The 26322-nt window shown below is 51.9% G+C and overlaps 1 protein-coding gene across 1 annotated transcript; it reads left to right on the top strand.

Moving 5' to 3' along the window:
- Positions 1–185: 185 nt before the first annotated feature.
- Positions 186–9640, top strand: RHOD (ras homolog family member D). The gene is made up of 5 exons (XM_080641334.1): positions 186–378; positions 5338–5425; positions 6249–6358; positions 8368–8502; positions 9033–9640. Exons 1-5 carry the CDS (start codon positions 247–249, stop codon positions 9198–9200), a joined length of 633 nt encoding a protein of 210 aa, XP_080497460.1. The 5' UTR covers positions 186–246; the 3' UTR covers positions 9201–9640.
- Positions 9641–26322: the final 16682 nt, after the last annotated feature.

Here is a 26322-nt window from a genome sequence, read left to right as displayed (position 1 = left end):
GAAGCCCCCCCCCCCGCCCCACTCGAGCCCCGACGCCACGCCTCTCCGCCCAGCGCAGCGCCTGAATCCCGGCTCGGGCCTCTCACCTGGACTCCCGCCGGCCGCTGCCCGCCCCTGCCCGCCCCCTGCCCCGCATGCACTTCCTCCTGCCGCCCCGCCCCTTCCACATTCCAGCCCCGCCGGGCCAGCCCCGCGCCCGGCCTTCGCGCAGCCTGGGCGGACGCCCGGCCCCTCGGCCGCCCCGCGATGAAGGCGGCCCAGGCCGCGGGCGAGGAGGCGCCGCAGGGCGCGCGGTCGGTCAAGGTGGTCCTAGTGGGCGATGGCGGCTGCGGGAAGACGTCGCTGCTGATGGTCTTCGCCGATGGGGACTTCCCCGAGGTGAGTTTCCCTGGCCACGGCCACGCACGGGCTCCCGTGTGTCCCATCTGTGCGGGAGCTGCCGAGGATGTGTGCCCACGCTGGCCTCCAGCGGGGTCTCCCAGCAGAGTGCGGGGTTAAACACGGTTCTCACTCTGCCTTTGGGAGGGTGGGCCTCTATGATATCATCTGGGAGAATGGCATCGACCTGGGAGGGTGTCACCGGGCAACCGGGAGGGTAGCACTTGGTGGCACGGCCTGGCTAAGGGGAACTGACCTCTGGAGCCAGGCTGCCTGGGTTCCAATGATGACTTTGCCATTCACAGTCGTGTGCCCTTGGGCAAGTCCCTTACCCTCTCTGTGCCTCTGTACTTAACGGCATAATAGGAATAATGACGGTGCCCACCTCCCAGGGTCACTGCGAAGAGTGCGTTAATACAGACCACCCGCTCAGCTCCGGATCTGCAGCAGGAAGGACTCACTAAATATGGCCAATGTCTTTCTTGGGGAACATCCTATTTTCTCCCCCAGTTTTGCCCCTGCATTGGACACCCCTCCCCCCGCCCCCAGGCTCTGCCCTGGAGGGTAAGAGCACACCAGAGTCAAGTCAGACAGCTGGTTGGCACCTTGGCACTCCTCTGGCCCTCAGTAACTTGCTTAGCCTCTCTGAGCCTCAGTTTCCTCATACAACCTCATGGGGTGGAAGGAGCCAGGGTGGTGGAGAGGTGGAGTTAAAGGAAGGCTGAGAGGAGATGATCCCCACTGGGTACCTGGCCTGTCCTTGGTGCTCAGGAGTGTTGACCGTCACTCCTTCACCAGCATACTCACTGACTGTCCAGGCAGACTTGCCGGGCACCAGGGCAAGGGCCGGACCCACCCACCATGCCGCCTCTCCTGGGGGTCATGGGTTTGCTTGGGCGTCACTTCCCCCTCCTGCCTCTCCCAGTACCCTGCAAACCCCTGGGTGGCGCAGGTGCTGGGAAGTGGATGGGGGAGGCAGAAGAGACCTAGCCTAGGAACCGTGTCAGACCTTCCTTTCCACTGTGGCAGCATCGAGCTGATGCGTGTGGTTTACAGAGCTGATGTCACCTCCTTTGGCCAGTCGCTTTTTTTTTTTAAAGTTATGAGGAATGTGTTTCCAGGCCCCCAGATGCTGCCCAGGAGAACCCAGCCATAATAGCACAGCGGGGAGAGCACCACAGAGGGGCCAGGCCTGCAGGTCCCAGGAGAGGGGCTGGGAGGGGTGGGGCCTCACCACAGTGTCCTGGGCTCTGAGACCAGTGTCCTTGATGGTGAGACCCACCCCAATATCAGAGAGGTTACAATATGGAACTGAGCAGTTGATGAAATGTGTGTATTGAAGGACACACTGGAGCTGGCCAAGGGGGGCATGTTTGTCAACTGGGGGATGAACCTGCCCTTGTCTAGGCTCCTCCCTATTTAGGGACCCTGAATTCACAGGAACCCTTCTGCCTCCAGACACAAGAGAGGCCTCTTCATTTAAAAGGAACACAAGGGCCCTGGCCGGTTTGGCTCAGTGGATAGAGTGTCAGCCTGCAGACTGAAGGGTCGTGGGTTCGATTCTGGTCAGGCTCAATTCCCATTTCCGGTTGGGGCGCATGCAGGAGGCAGCCAATCTCTGTGTCTTTCTCACATTGATGTTTCTCTCTCTGTCTCTCCCCCTTCCTTCCACTCTCTATAAAAGTCAATGGGAAAATACCCTCAGGTGAGGATTAATAAAAATAATAAAAGAAACACAAGATCTAAGAGTTGGAAAGGCCTTCATTTTACAGGTGGGGAAACTGAGGCCAGGGAGACAGAGTCTTCCCTTGGAGCACAGAGCCCAGCAGTGGCAGTGCTGGCCTACAACCCAAGTCTCCCACCCCTGACCAGGGCACTCCGCAGCCCCCAGTGCTCTGCCTGCCGGACCCAGCCTTCTCCTGCTCCTGACCCTGGATGCCTCCTCCTGGCAGTCCTCCAAGCCCAGAGAGCCTGGAGCTAGGAGACTTGGGGCCCCATCTCCCAGGCCTCTTGCCTGCAGCAAAGAGCAGAGAGCAGGCTGGGATTTGGAGGGGCTTCAGCGACCTTTGGCTGTGCCCCAACCTGGGGTTCAGGGGAGGGGGGAGCAGAGTAAGAGAGCTCCTGAGGAAGGGGTTTCCTGGCTGACATTTATGGCAGCATCCATTCCCACAGGGGAGCCCACAGCACAGCCACCTGAGTCTTCCTCCACACAGGGACTGTCATGGGTGTGCTGTCCAGGGAAGCCCCCGACTCGCCTCTCTCTCTCTCTTTCTCTCTCTCCCTCTCTTTAAAATATATTTGTATTGATTTGAGAAAGGAAGGGAGAGGGCGAGAGAGAGAGAAACATCAATGATGAGAGAGAATCATTGATTAGCTACCTCCTGCATGTCTCCTAGTGGGGATTGAGCCCACAATCCAGGCATGTGCCCCAACCGGGAATCTAACAGTGACCTTCTGGTTCATAGGTCGACATTCAATCACTGAGTCACGCTGGCCAGGCCTGACTCTCCTCTCTTGAGCTGTGTCCCCATTCTGTAATGATCCGTCTACCTGACTGTGCGCCCCATGAGGGCAGACCCAGCCTGAGTCATCTCTGCCCTGGCCTAGCCCAGGCTGGGCCCTGCCTTCCTGGCTGAGGACAGCTCAACAGATAAGATTAGGTGCTATTGACATTATGGGCAGAGTGACCCTGCCTGGGGGTTCAAAGAACACGAGAGAAGATGTAGACAGTCTCCAGGATAACATTCCAGAATAGGGGAAGGGTGGTGACAATTGCTAGTCAGAGAGGAGCAACCCAGCCCCACATCATGGAATGGGACTTTCCCCGCTCACTCCTGACACCAGGGCTAGAGTTGATGACCTCAGGGGAGGCAGGTGATGGGAACAAACCTGCCTCCATCTTTAGCCAGCTGTCCATTATGTTGTTTTGGGCAAGTCACTTCCCCTCTGTGGGCCTCAGTGTCTCATCAGGAAAATGGGGATACTACTGACTTTCCCAGGCTGCAGGGATCAGAGACGGTGCTGGTAAACGGACATCCACAGGAAATCCCGAGAGAATGGGGTGACATGCAATCTCCACAGGCATTTGCAAAGTGCTGACATGTGTCTACCTGCACAGGACCCCTCTACTGATGAGTGGGTGGCCAAGCTCGGAGCTCACCAGGCATCATGCCCTCCCGTTACAGGCTGGTGGGGACAGGGGCTCAAGCTGGAGGGATTGACCGTGGCTGGTGTGGACACTGTCCCTGGCAACCCCCTTTCTGGGTGGTGGACACGTATGTTGGACCGCACCTGCCAGCCAGTCTTCCCCGTCACACTGTGAGGTGACACTCCTCTCTTTTAACCAGTGAGGACACTGGCCTAAGGTCACACAGCTGGCGAGGGCCAGAGCCAGTCCTAAGCAGTGCTCCTAGCCACCATATCACACTGTTCCCCGCCAGGCCAAGGGCCCCAGGAGAGGGGCCCTGGATAGGCAGAGAGGCATGGGGAGGTGCGTTGGAGGCTTTTCTGTTCCTGTTAGCAGAGGGGGTGAGAGGTGACTAGAGTCCAGAGTGGGTTGAGCCCCGACCCCAGGGCCATCCTCGATGTCTCCATCTGCCCCAGGTGCCTGCTCTGAACTTGCCTTTCTCCCCACCCTCCCCCTGCAGCTTCCCAAGTGCCCTGGAGGACTGCACCTACCCAGACCCACCGAGAGGGCTGCCCCGCCCAGAGGCCAGGGCCTGACTCAGAGGGCCAATCCCAGGCAGGCCCCACCTAGCATGGGAAGTGGGGGGAGGACAGGGTCTCTTCACTGTCTTCACTGAGCAGCCCTGAGCAAGTGAGCAAGGCCTGGGGACCTCAGCTACAGCGGCCAGCGTGCCCCTCCGGGCAGAGGGCTTGTGTGGCGGAGTTTTGAAAACCTTGATTCCTGCATTTGTATACAAAACCTGTCCTATTACTTTTTAAAAATATATATTTGTATTGATTTCAGAGAGGGAGAGAGAGATAGAAACATCAATGATGAGAGAGAATCATTGATTGGCTGCTTCCTGCATGCCCTCTACTGGGGATCAAGCCTGCAACTCGGGCATGTGCCCTTGACCGGAATCGAACCCAGAACCCTTCAGTCTGCAGGCCAACACTCTATCCACTGAACCAAACCGGCAAGGGCCAAAACCTATCTTATTTCCACTCACCCTCCCTTTTGGAGAGGGAGTAAGCTCTAGGTCCGGGCAAAGGGGAATCTGGCCTGGGTGACCTTCTCTTGCGCCCAGACAGGGCAAATAAGAAGGGCAGAAAGCAGGGCCCGTGGGAGGGGATCCTGGGGAAGGTGGCATTGGGCAGGGATCTTGGTTGGATTGTGAGAGGTTGAAAGGCAAAGGACAACGTGTTCTGGAGGCAGGCGCTAGTCTTGTTCATTTCGGGCACCGAGTCTTGTTCATTTCTTGTTCCCAGTGTCCAGAACTGGATCTGGGGAAGGTATCATGACCAAATGTATGAATGAATGAGTGGATGAACCAATGTGGGTTAATGTCATTCCAGGAGGAGGGGACAGCATGAAGGAAGACTCAGAAATGGTACCGTCCCCTGTCCAGGGGGACAAAGATAGAAATAACCGTGGCCGGCATGTGTGGAGAGTTTATTTTGTGCTGGGCCCTGTGGAGTGTTTATTTTGTGCCCAAGGGCTCTGTGCGGAGTATCTCACTGAAGCCTTGCAGCAACACGCTGTGCTGGGTACTCCTAATGTCCCCACTTTACATCCTAGGAGGGAAGACCGGGGGGCTGGTGTCTTGCTGGGCACACTGCTGGGAAGTGGTGGCTCTAGGCCTCAACCCCACCCGACTGCTTCCAGAAACTACCACCCTCTGCCAACTCCCAATGAGGGCAGGGCTTCAGGCATTCCGGGCTCTGGGTTAGCACTGGGGCTGCTCCCCTTCAGAAGTTGTCCTCACAATCTCCCCGTGTCCCCTTCTTCCTCAGAGCTACACACCCACGGTGTTTGAGCGGCTCAGCGTTAATCTGCAAATGAAGGGCAAACCTGTGACACTCCAAATCTGGGACACAGCAGGTGGGTGTGCAGGGCCCGGGGAGGGACAGCCAGTCTTCCCCGTCACACTGTGAGGTGACACTGGAAGGAGGGGCCCCAGATGCTGGGAGTCAAGCCCCACTCCCTTCCTTCTGAACCGGGGAGGTCAACCAATCTCCAAGGGACAGGTGTGGGCCAGGATTAGGGCCCCCAGGAACTGAACCCTCCTGGCTTCTGTGCCTGTGTCCATGGCCTCCCCCACCCCAGGGCAGCTGGCCATGTCCTAGAGACAAGGGAGCGTCCAGAGCTCTTTGCTCTCAAGGGGTGGACTGTTCCTGGCCTCAGCATTCCACCATGGCTTAGCTTCTGTAAGATCTGCCTGACCGTGACCTCTGCCCTCCAGCCTCCTGACCTTGCCCACACAAGGGGTCAGAGTCATCTTTACATCAGAGCTCAAAGCTAACCTCAGTCCCAGCAGCCCCTGTACCTTGGATAGGCAAAGAGATCTCTCTGGAGAATCGCCTGCCTTTCTCCTCACCCCATGCCCCAAGCCCTGGGCAAAGCAGTCCCTCCAGGCTGGGCCTCTACCTTGCCCCAACCTTCCAAAACAGGGCTATCCGTGCAAATGGTCTCACCCAGGCCAGGGCTGGCACATCCTGCAGGCAGGCCAGGGGAACACTGCCCCGAGGGGCACATTCATGTGGAATGGCAATCTAAGTGCCAAATTTGTGTTGGACACTGAGACACAGAACTAGACACATGCACACGCATGCACGCACGCTCTCGTGGGACCCAGGGCTTGGTGTTGGGGAGGTGCTGACAGTGGGCAGGAAGTCTGGAGGGAGTGACCACACCTGTTCTACAGGACAAGTCGATTATGACCGCCTGCGGCCCCTCTTCTACCCTGACGCCAGTGTCCTGCTCCTCTGCTTCGATGTCACCAGCCCCCACAGCTTTGAGAACATCTTTACCCGGGTAGGTACTTGTGGGGGGGAGGCAGAGCCCCCAAAGCCAGACCACACTGCTCCACCCCCACTCTTTTTTCCCCACTACCTCCCCCTCTGGACCCAGCAGACTGTCAGCGCTCAGCAGGCCCTGGATGACATCAGGGCCAGTGCCTTTGGCATATATACGGGGAAACCAGGCCCCAAGGTGGGCAGCAACTTGCCAGGGGTTCCACAAGGGTTTGGTGGGAGGGTCTGGCCTCTGACTCCCGGTCCAGTGCTCCTCGCCTGCTCTCTACTGCAGACTCAGAACACTGTGACCCTGCCTGAGAATGCTGGGTGGCCGAGGGCCCCTGAATTTCCCCTGCCTGGGCCTGACCAAAGTCACATGAACAGTCAGCTTCCAGCAGCTCTCAGCCCCCCATCTGTGTGGCTGTTGCCTCTCAGCAGTTTCCCAGGATGCCCCCCCGTTATGTCAGGGGTTCCAGAGCTGCACACAGGTGTCAGGGCCTCCGTGTGAATGACATGCTCCAGGTTTCTTCGGAGCACAGCCAGTGACAGCATTCGTGATTATAACAACGATGGTGGCAGCATCAGAACCTACCACGTACCAGGCACTGTTCCAGACACATATATATTTACCCATCGGACCCCCTTACAACCTTAGGGAGCAGATACTATTATTATCCCCACGTTGGATCACTTGCTCCAAGAAACACATCTATTGAAGTGGTAACGCGGGGATTTGAACCCAAGCATTCTGCTCCACGCAGTCACTCAGAAGTAATGACTGAGCACATCTATGTGCCAGGCACTGGGGACCAGATGAGATGGTGGTGGCTGGGATGGTGCTAGCAGAGGGGTAGTGAGAGGTGGGTGTATATTGAATCTCTTCGAAAGGCAGAACCATCAGGATTTGCAGGTGGCTTGGACATGGGTGGGAGAAAGATACTTTGACCAGAGTAACTGCAAGGGGGACTTGCCATTTCCCAAGATGAGAAGAGCAAGCTGGGAGTGGGAGGTGGGAGGCAGGCCTGGTGGACATCCCAGTGGAGGTGGCAGGTAGGCAGGTGGAAGGCTGAGTCTGCGGTTCCCAGGAGCGGGCTGGGCTGGGCTGGACAGAGCCATGGACTGGGGGTGGTCACCTGGAGAGCAAGAGCAGCTAGAGGAAAGGTACACCCACAGCTTTGAGAAGGGGGTGCTGGTAAGACCCGAGAAGAACCATAAGAGGGGGGTTCTGGGGCGAAGTGCAGACCCGGTCTTGGAGGAAGGTGTGATGATTCCCGGTGTCAGGGTTCAGGGAGGGTGAGGGCTGAGGTCTCACTTTGGGTTTAGCAGGGTGGAGTCACGGAGGAGACCCTTTCTGGGGGCAGTTTTGTGGAGGGCTGGGATGTGGGGAGTCTGCCCAGGACCCCACACGGGCCCCAGGTGGCTCCAGGAGCTAGTCGTTTGATGCCCCTTTTCCCTGCACGGACACACAGCAGGCATGCCCTCCTGGGCTGCGGATTCCAGGCTTCGGGGCTATAGTCCAGCCTGAGTAACCGGGAGCCTCACATTCCAAAGAGCAGCTGACTCAGGACGACAGCGCTCCCTCCTACCAGCCAACAGCCGCGGCAATCATGTTATAAGCTGCTTTATCTTCAAAGGAGCACTTATCTGCTTACATATTTCCCCCAGTTGAGGAGCGGGTCATGGGAGCCTTACCTTGTGGATAGGCAGCGTTCTAGCGGGAATGGCCCAAATCCTGCCACTTCCAGTGGTGTGACCAAGGCCCAGTTATAGAGCCTCTCTGGGCCTCAGTTCCCACGTGTGTATCATGGGATTGACGATAGGCGTTGCTTCCTAAGGGCCTGGGGGGTTAATGAGTCCACAGGTGTAAAGTCTTAGAACCTGGCACAGAGTCAGTCTCCCTGGGCGTTGGCGGTGCTGATGATCGGTGATCGAGCTGCCTGGGGAGCAGGAGGACAGCCCATTCTCCCCTCTGCGGAGACGGAAGTACTCCCAACTGCTAACACACACCCCCCACCCCCTCCCCCGCAGTGGTACCCAGAGGTGAATTACTTCTGCAAGGAGGTGCCCATCATCCTCGTGGGCTGCAAGACTGATCTGCGCAAGGACAGGTCACTGGTGAAGAAGCTCCGGAAAAATAAGTTGGAGCCCGTGACCTACCACAGGGTAGGAAACCCAGCCCGGGGGCAGGGGTGCCAGGAGAGGGAGCCTCAGGGCACGTTGACCAGCACAGCCTCTCTGTAGCGCCGGGTGTCCAGCACTCGGGGTGTGGGGCAAGGGAGGGATCAGAGACTGCTGGTGCTTGGAAGTGGTACCTAGAATACTCTGGGAGGTTCCAGCTGTGGAAGGGAGAACAGTGATGTGCACATCAGATAGTTCTACCCACCCACATCACAGGGGAGGGGACCTGAGGCCCAGAAAAGACGCCCAGCTCTTCAGTCTGCAGGCCCCTCTCTGCTCCACACCTGGGAGGTTAGCCGGTACTTTGCGAGGCAGAGACCTAGCCCAGGGCGGAGGCAGGAAGGCCCAGGAAGCCATGGGAGCACTTGTCCAGCCAGGGGGCAGGAGCTGTGGGTACCCTAGAAAAACTCACCTTCTGCTTGTGTCCTGGAGACTCCAAGGAGCGCCAAGAGGGCTGTGTGGAGCTGGCAGGTGCCCCAGCAGCCCCATCTCACGGCCGTCACTCTCCCCGTCAGGGCCAGGAGATGGCGAGGTCCGTGGGTGCAGTGGCCTACCTGGAGTGCTCGGCGCGGCTCCGCGAAAACGTCCACGCCGTCTTCCAAGAGGCCGTCGAGGTGGCTCTCAGCAGCCGCAGTCGCAACTACTGGCGGCGGATTACCCAGAGCTTCTGCGTGCTGACCTGACAGCGTGGGCCCTCCCTGCCCAGATCGCCCGGCAGCGCAGGACGGAACTGGGTGCTGACCCATTTCCCAGTTGGCTAGGCTGGACCCAGTTCCCGGGCTGTGACCGAACTGCCCTTCACACCGATGGTCAGCACGGAGGCCAGGCCCCTCATGCTGGGGCTGAGATCCCTGAACTGAAGTGAAATCCCTGTGAGACCTGAGGAAGGGGGTTCCCTGGGCCCACCTGCCCTGGGGAGGGCTAGTCCTGGAGTCCCCACGCTCCCAGCCCCGGACCGCACATCCAGGAGTGGCCATTCAGCCTGGGCCACCTCGCGGCTGTTCCTGGGGCTGCACCTTCAGCTCCTTCAGGCAGGACCTGGTGTCCCAGGGCCACTCCCACCTGGCCCCTTCCTCCTGCCTTCCCAGTGGTAACTGTAACCACTAAAACGACATCGCCTGTCAATTGTGGCATGCCTCTTGTTTCAAAACGCCTTTACACACTTGTTACAGGGTGGACAAGAGCCCGCCCCATGTGGGCGCTGGCGTGGAACTGCCTGGGCCCAGGCCCCGCCCTGGAACCCGCCCTTAGCTTCTTCCTTCACTGTCTTTGAGAGCTCTGGCACCATTTGTCACGGGCCTGTCTGTCTCCCAACGGGGTGGCCAGCGTCCCTAGAGCTGGGTTAGTTGGAATGTCCTGGGCCTGGCACACAGGAGCACAGTCACAGTCCTGCCCAGAGAGGGAAGTCCATCTTCTGCAGCTGGGAACTCGGGCTCTCCTGCATCTGACCACAGCCCACCTTCCCCACTGGATGCCCAGGACATCTGACACCGCAGCCACACCTGGGGAGCACTAACACCCATACCAGCCTCCAAGCCTTTGGCTGTTCCCCCACCTCATCACATCCTTCCTCCCAGTCACTGCCTGTTCACCCCCAAGTCCTTCAGGGTCCAGCTCAGACGCCACCTTCTCCAGCAAGCCCTTGGAGCCGCCGGCTTCCTCACTCCCACTCACCCACACCAAGGCGCCCACCGCCTGTGTCGGAGCCCCGCGGCTAAAGCCCTGGGCTTCCTTCCTATGCTGTGGCAGAGGCCAGCTTCGACTCCTGAAGATGACAGGTGTGGCAGCGGGACCAGGTTTCTGGGAGGGTGGAGGTGGGAGCTGGAGACCAGTTGGGCAGCTGCAATCGTCCAGAAATAAGAAACAAGCCACCACAAGTCGAGGCCAGGTGACTCTGGGTGGCAAGGATGGACTGCCAGAAGGGTGGGGACGCTGAGAGGGAGGGAAGAATGCTAGCCTCTGCCCTGCATGAGGAACAGAAGGAAAGCCCCTTCTAGACCCCGGGACTGGGAGAGGCGGGGGTGCCCGGTGGCTGGTTTCCAGCTGCAGACCACATGCAGCCATCATAGGTGTCACAGGAGGACACTTGGGTACACCCGCTGAAGAGCCAGGGCTGTTGTTATGGTTGGTTGTTATCCTCCTCCTCGGCTGCCAAACTTCTCTTTCAATTCCACACAACCCCACCGGGCAGGGCAGGCACAGCCTGACACGTGGGAGCCAAGGAAGGCAAGCCCAGAGGCCAGCGCGGCTAAGAGCCACAAACCACAGTCTTCTTCTCCTTACCGCCTCCGCCCGGCCTCCAAGGGCAGAGGTGGGGACCCCAAGGCCACTCCTCCAGGACAGGCCACTCCCTGGCATCGTCGGGTGGACAGGGTGGGGGCACAGTCTGTGAGTCATGAAGCTTCCCTCTCCCCTCTGCCTGGACTGCACCCTGGGCCCCACAGCTGGGTGTGGGGAGGGGGTGGTGGCTGGCAGGTCACCCATATCCGGTCACCTTCTTTACTCTCTCTGACCTCCTGCTCCTGTGGAGGATGAGGACTCCTGGTCCCCAGGAAGTCATCCCAAAGCCAAGGGCAAAGGAATCAGGGGATTGACAAAGCCTGTGACCCGGCTGAGGAGCAGAGAGAGATCCAAAACTGACTATCTGATCGCCCACCCTGCATTCCAGGGCTTGACCTCCAAGTTACATGCTTCTGAATTCAAAAAGTATGGGATTTTCCTGAGTTCAAATCCTGGTTCTGCAATTTACCAGCTCTGTGACCTTGGAGGAGTCACTAGGACACTTATTTGGAAAACGAGGGTAAGAGTGGGACCTACCTCCTGGAGGTTGGGTTAAATGAGTTCACGGGACTAGTGCTTATTCACTCCACGTTAACTACTAACTAGAGTTATTAACTATGAAATGAGGGTCATTCTTTACTCTGCAAGATTGTTGCATTTTCTGCAAAGCAGGAGCAAGCATGGACATGTTTGCTGGATATTGGTCTCCTTTTCCTAATCTGGGTCACCACACCCCGGGAGAAGGGGTGGGAGCTCAGACCCTCCTGGTGACAAGGACGGGAGCCTCAGAGGGGAGTGAACTTGGAGTATGAGGCTCTTTGTAAGGCCAGCTGGACCCTGTGAGGGGAGCCAGGAGGATGGGGTTGGAATTCCTCCAGGGTTCATGTTTGCAGAGGAGACACCACGCCTGGTCCAGTGCTGAGCACAGGGCAGGGGGCTGGGGCAAGGGACAAGGCTGTGGTCCTTGCTTTCCAAGCCTCCATCCTCCATGGGAGCTCCAGTGTGGACACAAGCAGCTGGGGAGGGCAGTGTCCAATAGTCACTCAGCAGCCTTCTCCGGATACGGAGATAAACAGGATGGGAGATGGGGGTAGGAGGACCAGGGAGGTGCTTCCCAATGAATGAAAGACAGCCCCTCAAAAGTTCACCCACCGCAACCATGCGTCTGAAACAGGCTTGTTCTAGGACTCTCCTGTCTGCCCAACGGAAGGGCATCAGAGTCCTGTCTGGCCAGGCCCTGGAGGTGACATTCTGCACATCCTACCTCATTCCGTCCTTAAATCCCCACTTTACAGCTAAGGAAACAAGTGCAGAAAGCTAAAGGCAGGGCCAAAAGCAGTGAGTGGGGTGCTTGGACACAGGATGCGTTCCGACTCCGGGCTCCTGACCTCCCATGGGCACTGGCTGGACCTCCACCAGCAGAGGGCAGCAGGGCCCAAGGAGAAGGGCTTTTTCCGAGGCTGGCAGGCAAGCCAGGAGAGCAGGTTTGTTCCAACACTCCTGCCTGGGGCACTTTCGGTGACACACCACTCCCACCAGCTGTCACCTACTGCGTGACGCCCACCCCAAAATTGTAGTGAAGAAAAAGCAGGCTCAGAATGGCCAAGTGACTTGACCATTCTGGCCAGTCTGGCATGCTGTGCTCAGTTTGTTATGGTTCCAGGTCAGGATTTAAGGTTTGAATGCTGGCCATACCATTAACACCTTGTAAGATTATGATGGGCTGGAATAAGATCAAAGGAACCATCTTGGCCAAGCACTTCCCAGGGGCCATGTCGTTACCCAGACTTGCTTTTTCCTCTCTGCTACACCTAGGGAGGCAGGTGGGGACTGAGGGGTCCCTGAAATTTCCACCCCAGAATCTGTAACATCGTTTGGGACGATCATCAAAATTCTCCAAGAATGTCAAGGAAGCCAGGGTGTGCTCCCAGAATGTAAAGTGCTGTGAGCCGGCACCTGCGGCCAGAACAATCTTGGGGAGCTGGCAGGAAGGGGAAGAAGAGGAGGATCTGGAGGACTAGCTCACAGGAAGCCCCAGATCCTGTGATGGGGGGCGGGAAGCTGCTGAGAAAGTTTCAAACTTTCTTTTTCCGGTATTCCCAACAGCTGAAGGAGCTGAGTCATGTGACAACGTGAAGTCATGTGACCAAGGGGTGACACCACTCAGAGCTTCCCTCTGGCCCAACAATGCCACTGTAGACACCCTGGGCTCTCCTCCTTTCAGTTTCTCACCCCAACTCCCCCCCCCTCCCACCACCACCACCAAAAAGAAAAGAAAAGAATAGGCCAGATAAAAAGTATTTTACAATTGTCATGTGCCCTAGGCCTGTTGTAGGCGGTGGGACCGGCACCGGGTGTCTGACCAATGGGGTCAGAACAATTCTAGGTTCAGCAACCTCGGTACTGGGGCTCTGGCTAGAAAAGAATTCAGAGCCAAGACCCAAACTGTAAGGGAACATTTCTTTGGTAAATTACAGAGGTAGAAAAAGTAATTCCTAGAAGAAATGGGCTTAGGGGTAAAGGAAGGGAGCGAGGAAGCGAAAGGTACCATGCGTGCAGGGGCAGGGAAGGGGAGGGAGCAGGGAAAGGGAAAGGCCCCCCCGCCCTACGCTCCTGGGGATTTTAGGGAAGGTCCCCGGGAAAAATCGCAATAGAATATTCAGCAGCTTTCCAGGTGTGTCCATTCAGGTTGTGATCTCCACTGGTTGACTGGCTGGCACCAGGGCAGGGTCATTATCTAATGCAGCTGGTCCGGAGGTCAGCCAGCTGGGGTTTTTTTACCTATTTTTTTTAACATATTTTTATTGATTTTAGAGAGGAAGGAACAGAGAGAGAGAGAGATAGAAACATCAATGATAAGAGAGAATCATTGATTGGCTGCTTTCTGCACACCCCCTATTGGGGATTAAGCCTGCAACCCAGGCTTGTGCCCTTGACCGGAATTGAACCCAGGACCCTTCCGGCCCCAGGCCGATGCTCCATCCACTGAGCCAAATCAGTTAAGGCAAGCCAGCTGGTTTTGTTGCTTATCTGGGCCTGGAGCTGAAATACAACTGAGGCTTAGATGTTATCTCTAGGGAGGAAAGATCAGGGGGTCAGTGATGTGCTAGGGGAGGAAAAACCCTGGGGGTGAGGTCCCACCTTACAATTGCCTGTGGCTAGGCACCCAGGGCTTTCCACCCTGGTGACCTTCTGTATCTGGCACATCGTCCTTGCTCTGCTCAAGTCTGCCTACCTGCCTATCACAGGTCCATCTCTGCAACTTCCCTTTCACCTGTGCCCCCCCACCCCCACCCCCGGCCAGGACCATCTCAGCACAGGGTATAGGGCTGAAGTGAATGCCTATCGCCCTAGCGGCCACCTCTGTGACCCACTGAGAGCTCCTCTTTCCTGTCTCACCTGCCCAACTCCCTCCTCCTGCTTCCTGGATCTTCCAAATAAGCTCTGCTGTGTGTTGTTGTGTTTTTGTATTGGTCACCGATTCCGTTCATTCACAATTCTTTGTTGAGCACTTACTACAAAATCCTTGTCTCTGGCTCTGTCCCTGGTTTCTCCATCCTCTGTGCAGCCTTGCTGGGAGGCAGCATCCTTCCCTTTGGGAAGCCGGACCACCACCATACTCTCACTCTCTCCTGACCCCAGCAGCGAGGACATGACCAACATCCATTCCTCCTGCTCTCTCCCCCCCTCCCCCCTCCCCCCTCCTTAGGACTTTGAATTTGGGTCAAGAGACAAAGCGGGATGTTTAAATTCATTGTGGTGACACTGGCAGTACTTTTTTTCTTTAACAAGTCTATAGAGGTTACTACATGCCAGATGGTTCTAATATTAACTCATTCAATGCTCATAACCATCCTGTAATGCAGGTACATTTATCAGCAGCCCCATTTTACGGATGATGAAGAAACTGAGGGACAGAGAGGCTAAAAAACGTGTCCAATGTTATAAGCTAGCAAGTGACAGGTATGGGGTTTGTGCCTGGGCTGGATCTATGCAGCATGCAGAGAGGGGCGGGGATGGCGAGCCGGTAGGCAGCATCCAGTAGGTGCAACTCGGGCTGTGATGGCTTGCCTGCTCCCCAGCCCCCTCACTTCCTCTGAGAGTGATCCACCAGCCTTCCCATAAGGCCCTTTCCCACTAAAATTAATCAGCCTCTTCTGATATTCACACCCTCGGAGTGGTTGAGATCCCATATTAAGGAAAAATGAGAAGATATAAAAAAATAGGATTTTAGCCACTCTGAGCTGGTGTGGCTCGGTGGTTGGAGCGTTGGCCCAAGGATTCCAGGGTTTGATTCCTGGTCAAAGGCACATTCCTGGGTTGCAGGTTAGATCCCAGCCTGATGGGGGCTGAGTGCAGGAGGCAACAACCTCTCTCTCTCTCTCTCTCTCTCTCTCTCTCTCTCTCTCTCTCCTTTCTCATTTCTCCCTCTCTCTTTCTAAAAAAAAAAAAAATCAATGAAAAATAGTGTGTGTATATATATATATATATATATATATATATCCTCAGGCGAGGATTAACAACAACAAAAAAAGGATTTAAATTACTCCCAGTTTCATGGCCAACCAAATTAAATGACTTGATAACTTGCATATTTTTTTCCTCTTTTTTTCTATGAAAAAAATTTTGCATAGTTATAATCACACTCACACAATTTTGAATTCTGCTTTTTTCATTTAACATTTTAGCCTAAACATTCCTATATTACAAACAACTTGTGAATATCACCAACTTTTTATTTTGGAATAATTTTAGATTTAAACAAGAATTATAAAAATAGTACATAGAGTCCCCATAATCCCTTCCCCTAGCTTCTCCTAATGTTAACATTCACTTACCAAAACTAAGGAAGTCACATTAATACCATTTATTAGACTCCAAACTTTATTTGGTTTCCCCAGTTTTTTTCTCTAATATCCTTTCTCTGTTCTAAGATCCAATGCAGGATACCATGGTGTGTTTAGGTGAATATCATTTTCTGTGGCTGCATATTATTTCACCCAGTGAATATTCTAAAAAGTTTAAAACCTATTGGCTGTTCTGCATTTATTTGCATTGTTTCTAGTTTTTCTGCTTTTAAGCTTATTCAAAAACAACAAATGCTATTTAAATAGGAGTCCTGCTGATCAGCAGTACTTTTTTTTTTAAAATATATTTTATTGATTTTTTACAGAGAGGAAGGGAGAGGGATAGAGAGTTAGAAACATTTATCAGCTGCCTCCTGCACACCCCCTACTGGGCATGTGCCCGCAACCAAGGTACATGCCCTTGACCGGAATCTAACTTGGGACCCTTCAGTCCGCAGGCCGACGCTCTATCCACTGAGCCAAACCGGTTAGGGCAGCAGTACTTTATTTTAAAAAGTAATTTTATTTGTTCATTTGTTGTTCTTTTTAAAATATATTTTTATTGATTTCAGAGAGAAGGGAGAGGGAGAGACAAAAACATCAGTGATGAGAGAGAATCATCGATTGGCTGCCTCCTGCTCGCCCCCTACTTGCGATCAAGCCCGAAACCCGGGCATGTGCCCTTGACTGGAATCGAACCCGGGACCCTTCAGTCCATAGACTGATGCTCTATTCACTGAGCCAAACCAGCCAGGGCTACTTTTTAAAAAAATCCTCACCCTAGGATATTTTTCCATTGATTTTTAGAGAGTAGGAGGGATGGGGAGAGACAAAGAGAGAAACATCCATGTGACACATTGATTGGTTGCCTCCTGCAACTGAGATACATCCCTTGATCAGAATCTAACCCGGGACCCTTCAGTTGGTGCGGTCGAGGCTCTATCCACTGAGCCAAACCGGCTAGGACCAGCTGTACTTTTAACTACTCAAGAGCCCTGCATCACTCCCACACGCACGCACACACAGACACACCCATGTGCAGAAAAGGAAACTTAGGTTAGGACAGTGGTCGGCAAACTGTGGCTCGCAAGCCACATGCGGCTCTTTGGCCCCTTGAGTGTGGCTCTTCCACAAAATACCATGGCCTGGGCGAGTCTATTTTGAAGAAGTGGCGTTAGAAGAAGTTTAAGTTTAAAAAATTTGGCTCTCAAAAGAAATTTCAATCGTACTGTTGATATTTGGCTCTGTTGACTAATGAGTTTGCCGACCACTGGGTTAGGAGACCCACCCACGGTTACCCGGTGCTAGCAGGGTGCAGGCTCAGGTCTTCCTGCTCTTAAACCCTAAACGGAGTGACTGTCCCCTAATTGAAACTGTCCCATCAAAGTGCTAGTGCGGCTTTTATTCAGAATTGTTAGCGGGAGCCCAGGAATCAGTCAACTGGAGAAGAAAGGTTTTTCCATGGCTTTTTCCATGACACTCTGGGTTCTGGAAAGGGGCTGAGGTCATAGTTCCTCCCTCCATGGTCACTTCCAGGTGCCTGGCCTGGTGAGTGCCCAGCAAATGGGTGGCTAGTGGGTATTCCATGGAGGTCCTCTGTCATCAGTGATGTCCCTGCAGCCTGAGAACCAGCCCAGAGGGCAGTTCGCGTGGAACATTTTGGGGTGGGGGTGTTGCTTTCATCTCCCACCACTCCAGTCTTGCAGGACTGTTTAGGCTCACCTCAAGTGCCCCCTCCAGCAGGGTTATTCTCTTCCTGCTCATGAAATGCTTCCAACACCCCTAACAAGGTGGGTGTTCTTAACATAGATGGGGAAAGTGCAAGACTTTGATCTTAACCACGACACTGCAGAGAGAGAGAGAGGGAGAGAGAGAGAGAGAGAGAGAGAGAGAGAGAGAGAGAGAGGAGAGGGGAGGAGAGGAGAGAGGAGAGAGAGAGGAAGTGCTTGGAAGAGGCAAAGCAGGTGCTTCAGGGAAGGCAGGAAAGAAGGAAGGGAGGAAAGGAAAGGAGAGAAAATGAACAATTTTATAAATAATGTTTATTTTATATTAAATTTAATCAAAGCACCTCTGTGATCTTTCTCCCCAAATCCATAGCACCCATCTAATCATGAGAGAAACATCAAACCCCAACTGAGGGACATTCTACAAGCTACCTGATAGGCCCTCTTCAAAACTGTCAAACTCATCAAAAACAAGGCAAATCTGAGAAACGGTCCCAGACCAGAGGGGCCTGCAGAGACAGGACCCTCCAAGGTAGGGTGCCCTGAGCTGGATGTGCTCCTGGGACAGAAAAGGACATTAGGTAAAGACTAAGGAAATCTGCATAAAGGATGGCCTTTAGTTAATATGAATGTATCAATAGTTCATTACTTGAAACAATTGTTCCAGGTTAAGATATAAGGGCAAGAGCATAACAAAACTCTGTATTCACACTTTTTCTGTAAACCTGAAAGTTCTGAAATACAGAGGCTATTTAAAAATGAAGCAAAGTAATTACCAGGAGAAATCTCCGGAGGTGGCTGGACCTCCTATGATCTATGCTAGGATAGGGCCCCGAAATCTTTCAACTGAGAGCCTCTAAAGACGTAATCATCGCGGCCAGAGCCCCCTGTACCTCGAGGGGCTTCCTGAATGGTACCAAGATGGCAAACCAGCCAAGGGCAGGTCCCAGAGACCTAGCGACAGCCCCTCTTCCGGGTCCTCTGTCCGTGCAGACAATGCTCATTTAATGCGTGTGGTCTGCCCTAGCCAGCGTGGCTCAGTGGGTTGGAGCGCAGTCCCATGCACGACACGGTCTCGGGTTTGATTCCCAGTCTTCAGCGGGCTTCCTCCCCTGGAGGAGAACAGAGACTTAAAACACAGGAGGGCATGCAGGAAACGCGCAGCTGGCGGCGGTTTACAGCGCAGTGGGAATTCACCCCGCAGCAGGCGGCCGGCCGGGAGGAGGGAGCAGCCTAAGCCTGTTTGGAGGGGAGGGTCCTGTGGGAGACCTGCTTCCTCATGGGAGAGTTGGGGGCGGGGAACGCCAAGGATGAAGTTGCTGGCAAGGGGTTCGGAAAGGTCAGGGCCAAGGTAGCTTGGGAGTCACCTCCACAGAGACAATATTTGAAGTTAGAATAAATGAGGACTTCAAGGGAGAGAAGAACTGAGGGCTGAGGGCTGAGGGCTGAGGGCTAGGCTTTGCAGAAAGCCTAAGGGCAATGGGTGGGAGAGAGAAGCAGAGGCTGAGACGGAGGGAGATAGAAACAGCTGTTTATCTGCCAGCAGGGGCCATGCTTTGGACTCTAAGCTCTCCTTCCTGTGTAGGCACCTGCCCGAGCCCTCACAGGCACCTGCCCGGGTCCTCACAGGCACCTGCCCGGGTCCTCACTGGCCTCTGGCATGACTAGCAGTCACAGGAAGTGGGCCATCACTTGCACAGCTTCCCAAATCCACACACTTCTCCCTCCAAGGAAGTGGAGAGCAGTAAGACGTGACTACTGTCACAAAGGGTTGAAATCAAAACTTGCTTCAGCTACACTGCCTTCTCCACCCCCGTGGCTATTCCAGGGGTTTCAAGTGTAAATTCCCTCAACCTCCAGCCCCCAGCACCCTCCCTGTGCACTGCTCCCACACCTCTCTTTAGGTTCAGAGGAGCTAATCTCATGGGCCAGTCTGCCTCCCTGGCTGTTCTGCTCTAAGAGCCTCCTGCTCTATCTCTTATCCCTTATTTCCTTTCTTTTTTTTTTAATATATTTTTATTGATTTCAGAGAGGAAGGGGGAGGTAGAGAGAAATAGAAACATTAATGATGAGAGAGAATCAGTGATTGACTGTCTCCTGCATGCCCCACATTGGGGATTGAGCCTGCAATCTGGGTATGTGCCCTTGACCGGAATCGAACCTGGGACCCTTCAGTCTGCAGGTCGACACTCTACCCACTGAGCTAAACTGGCTAGGGCTCCAAGCTCCACCTTTCTCTACCGACACTTTCTTGCAGGACACACAAGCTTGTTTCTTCCCAATGACCACCCCCCTTTTTGTCTTCCCTCCACTCCTCTCTTCACAGGGTGTACACCTTCTTTTCTTACTTGAAAGAAGGGTGTACACTCACCATCTTTGCTGACTTCCCATCCATTCTTTTTAAAAAAATATATTTTCCTTCTTTTCTTACTTGAAAGAAGGGTGTACACTCACCATCTTTGCTGACTTCCCATTCATTCTTTTTAAAAAAATATATTTTATTTATTTTTTTTTTTTTTGAGAGAGAGAGAGGAAGGGAGAGGGAGAGAGAGATAGAAACATCAATGATGAGAGAGAAACATCAACAATCGGCTGCCACCTGCATGCCCCCCACAGGGAATCAAGCCCACAACCCAGGCATGTGCCCTGACCGGGAATCGGACCAGTGGCCTCTTGGTTTCTGGCTCGATGCTCAACCGCTAAGCTACACCAGCTGGGCTTCCCATTCATTCTTGGCTCATTGCATTCCAACTCCCCCACCCCCAACTGCATTGACTCTGTTGGCAAAGGCTGACAGTGATGTCATAATGGTTCCCCATCCAAGGCTGGTCTTCCAGCTTCATCTGACGCCTGGGTCCCTCCCTCCTGCTCACACTCTCCATGCTAGTTGCACCTTTTTCTCTCTTATCTCTCTGCTCTCTCCTGCTCAGCTGTTTTCATGGATTCCTCTTCCTCTGCTGAACACTTCCTACATCCATTCATTCTGCAAGCACTAACTGAGCACCTATAATGAGCTGGGCAGAGTCCTCCTCCCTGCAGCACTGTCCCTGGATTCTGGCCTCCTTTCTACACTTTCCAGGGACACCTTGTTTCTCCCATGGTCTTTTTTTTTTTTTTTAATATATTTTTATTTATTTCAGAGAGGAAAGGAGAGGGAGAGAGAGATAGAAACATCAATGATGAGAGAGAATCACTGATCGTCTGCCTCCTGCATGCCCACACTGGGGATCGAGCCCACAACTCAGGCACGTGCCCTGATTGGGAATCGAACCTTGACCTCCTGGTTCACAGGTTCATGCTCAACTACTGAGCCACACTGGCCGGGCCACATTTTTTTTTATAAGCATTTCCTATGGTCCTGATGGTGTTCCTGCACTGTGAATGCTCACTCATTTATATCCTAGGACAATGACCTACAAGGAGAGACTCAGCTCCCATTTGAAATCCTGAGACTTGTGTGGCTTGAGCAAGGCGACATGTTCATTGTGTGGTGCACAGTATATCTTCGGGGTCCCCACTGGACCACTGCACCATGTCTGAGCAAGGATCTGCCTGTTGTGTCCATGGTATTCCCAGTGCCTACAACAATGCCTACTACCTAGTAGACAATACTTGCTGCCTGGGTGACCAAATACCCATCCTCTCTACAAAGGACAAAGCCCCGCCCACGTGCTGAATAGGGTCGGGGCGGTCTCCCCCTCTGCAGCTTCAGCTCTTCTTGGTTGCCCTGCTGTGACTCTAGAGCATGCCAGGGGTGGGAAATGCCCTTCCCACATAGTCTTCTTGATGAATATCAACACCCCAGTAACTTTCAAGCATTGCCTCCTCCACAAAGCCTTCAGGACTGGACATCCCTCCCTCACGGCGGGATTGGCCCCACCCACATTTGTGCCCTCACAGTAAGTATCCTGTACAGACCAGGTATATATCCTGCACAGACCTGATGCCCATCGGGGCACTTGTCCTGGTTTATACCTGATGTACATATAGTTATTAGACTCTTCTACTCTTTCAAAGCATCTTGGCTTAGAGGCTAATTTACATGGTCACCTGAGACCCCCAAAATGTGCTCTCATGCACACTCACGTTGCAGCCCCAGTGCCCAGTGCCAAACATAGTGCCCTGCACAGGCAGGTGCTCTTTCTGGGGAAGGAACAAATGAACAAACATTAGATCTGGTTTAAAATGCCATCAATTTAAGGAGTAGCAGAAAGAGCGCTATCAGAAGACATAGTGTAAGGTTCCAGTTTCATTACTAAACTAGCTGCATGGCCTTGGCCAAGCTGCTTAACATCTTCAGGCCTCAGACTGCCAGTTTTTGAAATGATCTGATTGGAGCCATGGCTGGATAGCTCAGTTGGTTGGACCATCGTCCTAATGTGCCAAGGTTTTGGGTTCAATCCCCAATCAGGGCCCATGCAAGAGTCAACCAATGAATGCATAGATGAGTGGAACAGCAAGTCAATGTTTCTCTCTCTCTCTCCGTTCCTCTCTCTCGGAAAAAAAAGAAAGAAAGGAAAAAAAAAGGAACAGTTTACCTGGAATAATAGCTATTAAAGTAAAATGATTTGGTTGGATTAAATGACCTCCAAGCTCCATGCCAGCTCTAAGATTCTGTGATTCAGTACTAATATCTCCTTCACCAATGAGGACGTACCAGACTCTATAGGGAAGAAGTTAGTGCAATACCAAATAAACCCACTGGGAAGTCTTGAGAGAGAGAGTGGTGTTGCTGCAGCTCTGAAAGCTGTGCAGTGCAGAAACAGCCTTCATCTCTCCTTGTCCGGCTCTGCTATGCTGGGCATTTTTGAAGTAGTGTTTGTTTGTGGGTTTTGTTTTGTTTTTCTTTTTTTAAAAAAATATATTTTATTGATTTTTTACAGAGAGGAAGGGAGAGAGATAGAGAGTTAGAAACATCAATGAGAGAGAAACATCGATCAGCTGCCTCCTGCACACCTCCTACTGGGGATGTGCCCACAACCAAGGTATGTGCCCTTGACCGGAATCGAACCTGGGACCTTTCAGTCCACAGGCTGACGCTCTATCCACTGAGCCAAACCGGTTTTGGCTTGTTTTGTTTTTCAATTTAAACTGTAAGCTCCTGAGGGCAAGATCCAAATCCTATACTTTTTAAATCCTGAGGAGCCAGCAGATAGTTAGAAATTAGCACATATTTTGTGGTTGATGAGGGTAATGGTCATAAAGAGATCCACTCAAATGTGGGGCAGTTTTAATCATAAGTACATTAAAGAATTAAGAGAAAGCATTGGAAATTAGGGGCACTGTTCTACTATTAATTTCATTTAAATTACATACCTGTGTAATAAAGAGCAACTTAAATGCATATAGAAATAAATATGGTCCCTTCAAGAGGAAGAGTGTGGATTCAGGAAATGAAAGCCCCTGTAGATTCTATATTTATCTTCCAGCAAGCCAGAAGTGAGAATTCAATTGCCTACTTTTATGCATTTTTAACTGTAAAATGCATAAAATATAGGAAATAGTAAATGAGTACTAAAGACCAACATGAAATAGAAAATGTTTAAATACTAAAATTTATGGAAACCATAAGCTTTCATCAATATAGACCGATGCATTAAAAACATAGATGGGGAAAGGAGAAACCAAGATGGCGGCATAGGTAAACACCTAAACTGCTGCCTTGCACAACAATATCAAAACTACAACTAAAAGACAAAACGGACACCATCCAGAACCACAGGAAAGCTGGCTGAGTGGAAATTCTACAACTAGAAGAAAAGAGGAAAGCACGTTGAGACTCAGAGGAGCTGCAAAAGGCTGAGGTACGGAGACTCACACGCGGAGAGGACGGGCAGCTGTGTGCATGGGCAGCTGAGTGTGCGGCTGGCTTTCTAAAGCAGGAGGGAGAAGGAAGCTCCCGACAGCACTGAACTCCAGTCCCGGGCAAGATGCTGGGAAGCCAGACTCATTCGGGGGGAATCTGGACTGTCAGGAAAAGAGAAAGCACACTGAGACTCGGGAGCTGCGGAAGGCAGAGGTCTGGAGATGCGCGTGCACAGAGAGGACTGACTGCTGAATGCACGGGAGGCTGAGTGTGCAGCTGGCTTTCTAAAGTGGGAGGGAGACAGAAGCTCCCGACTGCACTGAATTCCAGTTCTGGGCAAGTTTCTGGGAACCCCGACTCATTCAGGGAGAAACTGGACTGTCTCACAGCGGGCGAAACTTGAGGGCAGCTTTCTCTCAGAGGTGCTTGCAGCGATTACCACGGGACACTGAGACACAGAGGCCTCATAGGGCAGGGCTGACGGGAAACCAAGGCTGTCTGCTCTGCCCTGAAACTCTGCCCCATCCAAGCTGAGCACAGAGGCTTTTGCAATTTTGCAATTCTTATCTCATAAGAGTGTCTCCAGCACAGAAGTTTTCCCAGCGTAGACACAGCTGATCCTCACAGCCAATTGGCCTGGAGGTCAATTCCTCCCAGTGATACCAACAACAATCAAGACTTAACTACAACAAGGCTGAGCACACAGTACACAAAGGGGTGCACCAAGAGTGTCCACCTCAGGTAACTGGGGAGGCTGAGCCACTGTGCCCTAGAGGACACCTACCACACAAAGCTACTCTACCAACTCAGGGAAGCAACGAAAATGCGGAGACAAAGAAACAGATCACAAATAAAGAAATGGAGGAAAACAAACAACTGGATATAGAGTTCAAAACCACGGTTATAATGTTTTTCAAGAATTTCCTAGAAAAGGCCGATAAATTTAGCAAGACACTTGAGGATATGAAAAAGGACCAACTAGAAATTAAACATACACTGGCTGAAATAAAAAATATTATACAGAGACCTAACAGTAGACTAGAGGACTGCAAGAATCAAGTCAAAGCGTTGAAATACAAAGAAGCAAAAAACACTCAGCCGAAAAAGCAAAAAGCAAAAAGAATCCAAAAATTTGAAGATAGTGTAAGGAGCCTCTGGGACAACCTCAAGTGTACCAACATCCAAATTATGGGGGTGCCAGAAGAAGAGAGAGAGCAAGATACAGAAAACCTATTTGAAGAAATAATGACCAAAAACTTCCCCCACCTGGTGAAAGAAATAGACTTACAAGTCCAGGAAGCACACAGAACCCCAAACAAAAGGAATCCAAAGAGGACCATACCAAGACACGTCATAATTAAAATGCCAAGAGCAAAAGACAAAGAGAGAATATTAAAAGCAGCAAGAGAAAAACAGTTAGTTACCCACAAGGGAGCACCCATACTATTGTCAGCTGATTTCTCAACAGAAACTATGCAGGCCAGATGGGAGTGGCAAGAGATATTCAAAGTGATGACTAGCAAGAACCTACAACCAAGATTACTCTATCCAGCAAAGCTATCATTCAGAATTGAAGGTCAGATAAAGAGCTTCACAGATAAGAAAAAGCTAAAGGAGTTCATCACCACCAAACCAGTATTATATGAAATGCTGAAAGGTATTCTTTAAGAAGAAGAAGAAGAAGAAAAAGGTAAAGATAAAAATTATGAACAACAAATACATGTCTATCAACAAGTGAATCTAAAAATCAAGTGAATAAAAAATCTGATGAACAGAATAAACTGGTGAATATAATAGAATCAGGGGCATAGAAAGGGAGTGGACTGACAATTCTCAGGGGGAAAGGGATGTGGGAGGTGTGGGAAGAGACTGTACAAAAAGTGTACACCTATGGATGAGGACAGTGGTGGGGAGGTAAGAGCAGAGGGTGGGGTGGGAACCGGGTGGAGGGGAGATATGGGTGGGGGGAAAGAGGAACAATTGTAATAATCTGAACAATAAAGATTTATTAAATTAAAAAATAAAAATAAAAATAAAGGATCAATAAATATAAAAAAAACAAAACATAGATGGGTAGTCCTGGTCCATGTGGCTCTGTTGGTTGAGTGTTGTCTCAAAAGGTCACCAATTCAATTCTTGGTCAGGGCACATGTCCTGGTTTCAGGCTTGATCCCCAGTAGGGGACGTGCAAGAGGCAGCTGATCAATGTTTCTCTCTCTCTCTCCCTTTTCCTTCCTTTTTCTCTAAAATCAATAAAAACATAAAAAAAATAGATGGGTAAATCTTGTAATCAGTTAAAATAATAAAGGACTAAGGTATAAATATAGTGTCTCCCCCCAAAAAAATATATATATATAGTGTCTCTCACATTCCTTACCAATACAATTATACAGGAATAGAAAGTTAATAAGGATATGTGGCTCACCAATCCTATAAATAAAATATGCTAAGTGTCGGGTCGTCCGTTCAATCAATCAAAGCATAATATGCTAATGATATGCTAAGACTGCTCAACTGCTCGCTATGACGTACTCTGACCACCAGGGGGCAGATGCTCTGACGGGTAGGTTAGCTTGCTGCTAGGGTCCAGTTAATTGGGACTGAGTGAGATGGGCTGGCCAACCTCCGAGCACCTCCCCAGCCCCGATTGTGCACCTGTGGGGTCCCTCAGCCTGGCCTGCACCCTCTCGCAATCCAAGACCCCTTGAGGGATGTCGGAGAGCCAGTTTCAGCCCAATCCCGCAGACCAGGCTGAGGGACCCTACTGATGCACGAATTCGTGTGCCGGGCCTCTAGAAAGAAGATAATTAGGTCAAAGTATAAGCAAATCTAGTAATTATGACCAATCAAAACATGAACCCTTAAAAATAAAACAAAAAGAAACATCAACTCCAAGCTGTGGCAAATCAAGTATAATTGCAAAAATATAACATGGAAATCTCACCTTAAACACAGTATTTTCCTGTGGTTCCTCAGAGAGTGCAAAAATAGGTTTAGCCAGAAAGAAAAGAAGACTGAATACATTTCAGAGTTTAAGTATGTAGCAAACATCTTGGAAAAAAAGAAAGTTGTCATTTTAAAATTACACACTTCAAATATAATGAACAGTGTAATTAAAGAGGCATTGTGAAAAACAATTGACTGGAGA

The sequence above is a fragment of the Plecotus auritus genome, assembly GCF_963455305.1.
Source record: "Plecotus auritus genome assembly, chromosome: 9".
In the NCBI taxonomy this organism is placed as follows: domain Eukaryota; kingdom Metazoa; phylum Chordata; class Mammalia; order Chiroptera; family Vespertilionidae; genus Plecotus; species Plecotus auritus.
The sequence above is the reverse complement of the archived record's forward strand: the minus strand, read 5'-3'. Positions and strand labels throughout refer to the sequence as shown.

Bases quoted from the DNA above. Each gene is read 5' to 3' on its own strand.
- RHOD (XM_080641334.1), top strand. From the start codon at position 247: ATGAAGGCGGCCCAGGCCGCGGGCGAGGAGGCGCCGCAGGGCGCGCGG. The intron at 379-5,337 runs GTGAGTTTCCCT...CTTCTTCCTCAG, and splicing joins CCGATGGGGACTTCCCCGAG to AGCTACACACCCACGGTGTT. The intron at 6,359-8,367 runs GTAGGTACTTGT...CCTCCCCCGCAG, and splicing joins TTGAGAACATCTTTACCCGG to TGGTACCCAGAGGTGAATTA.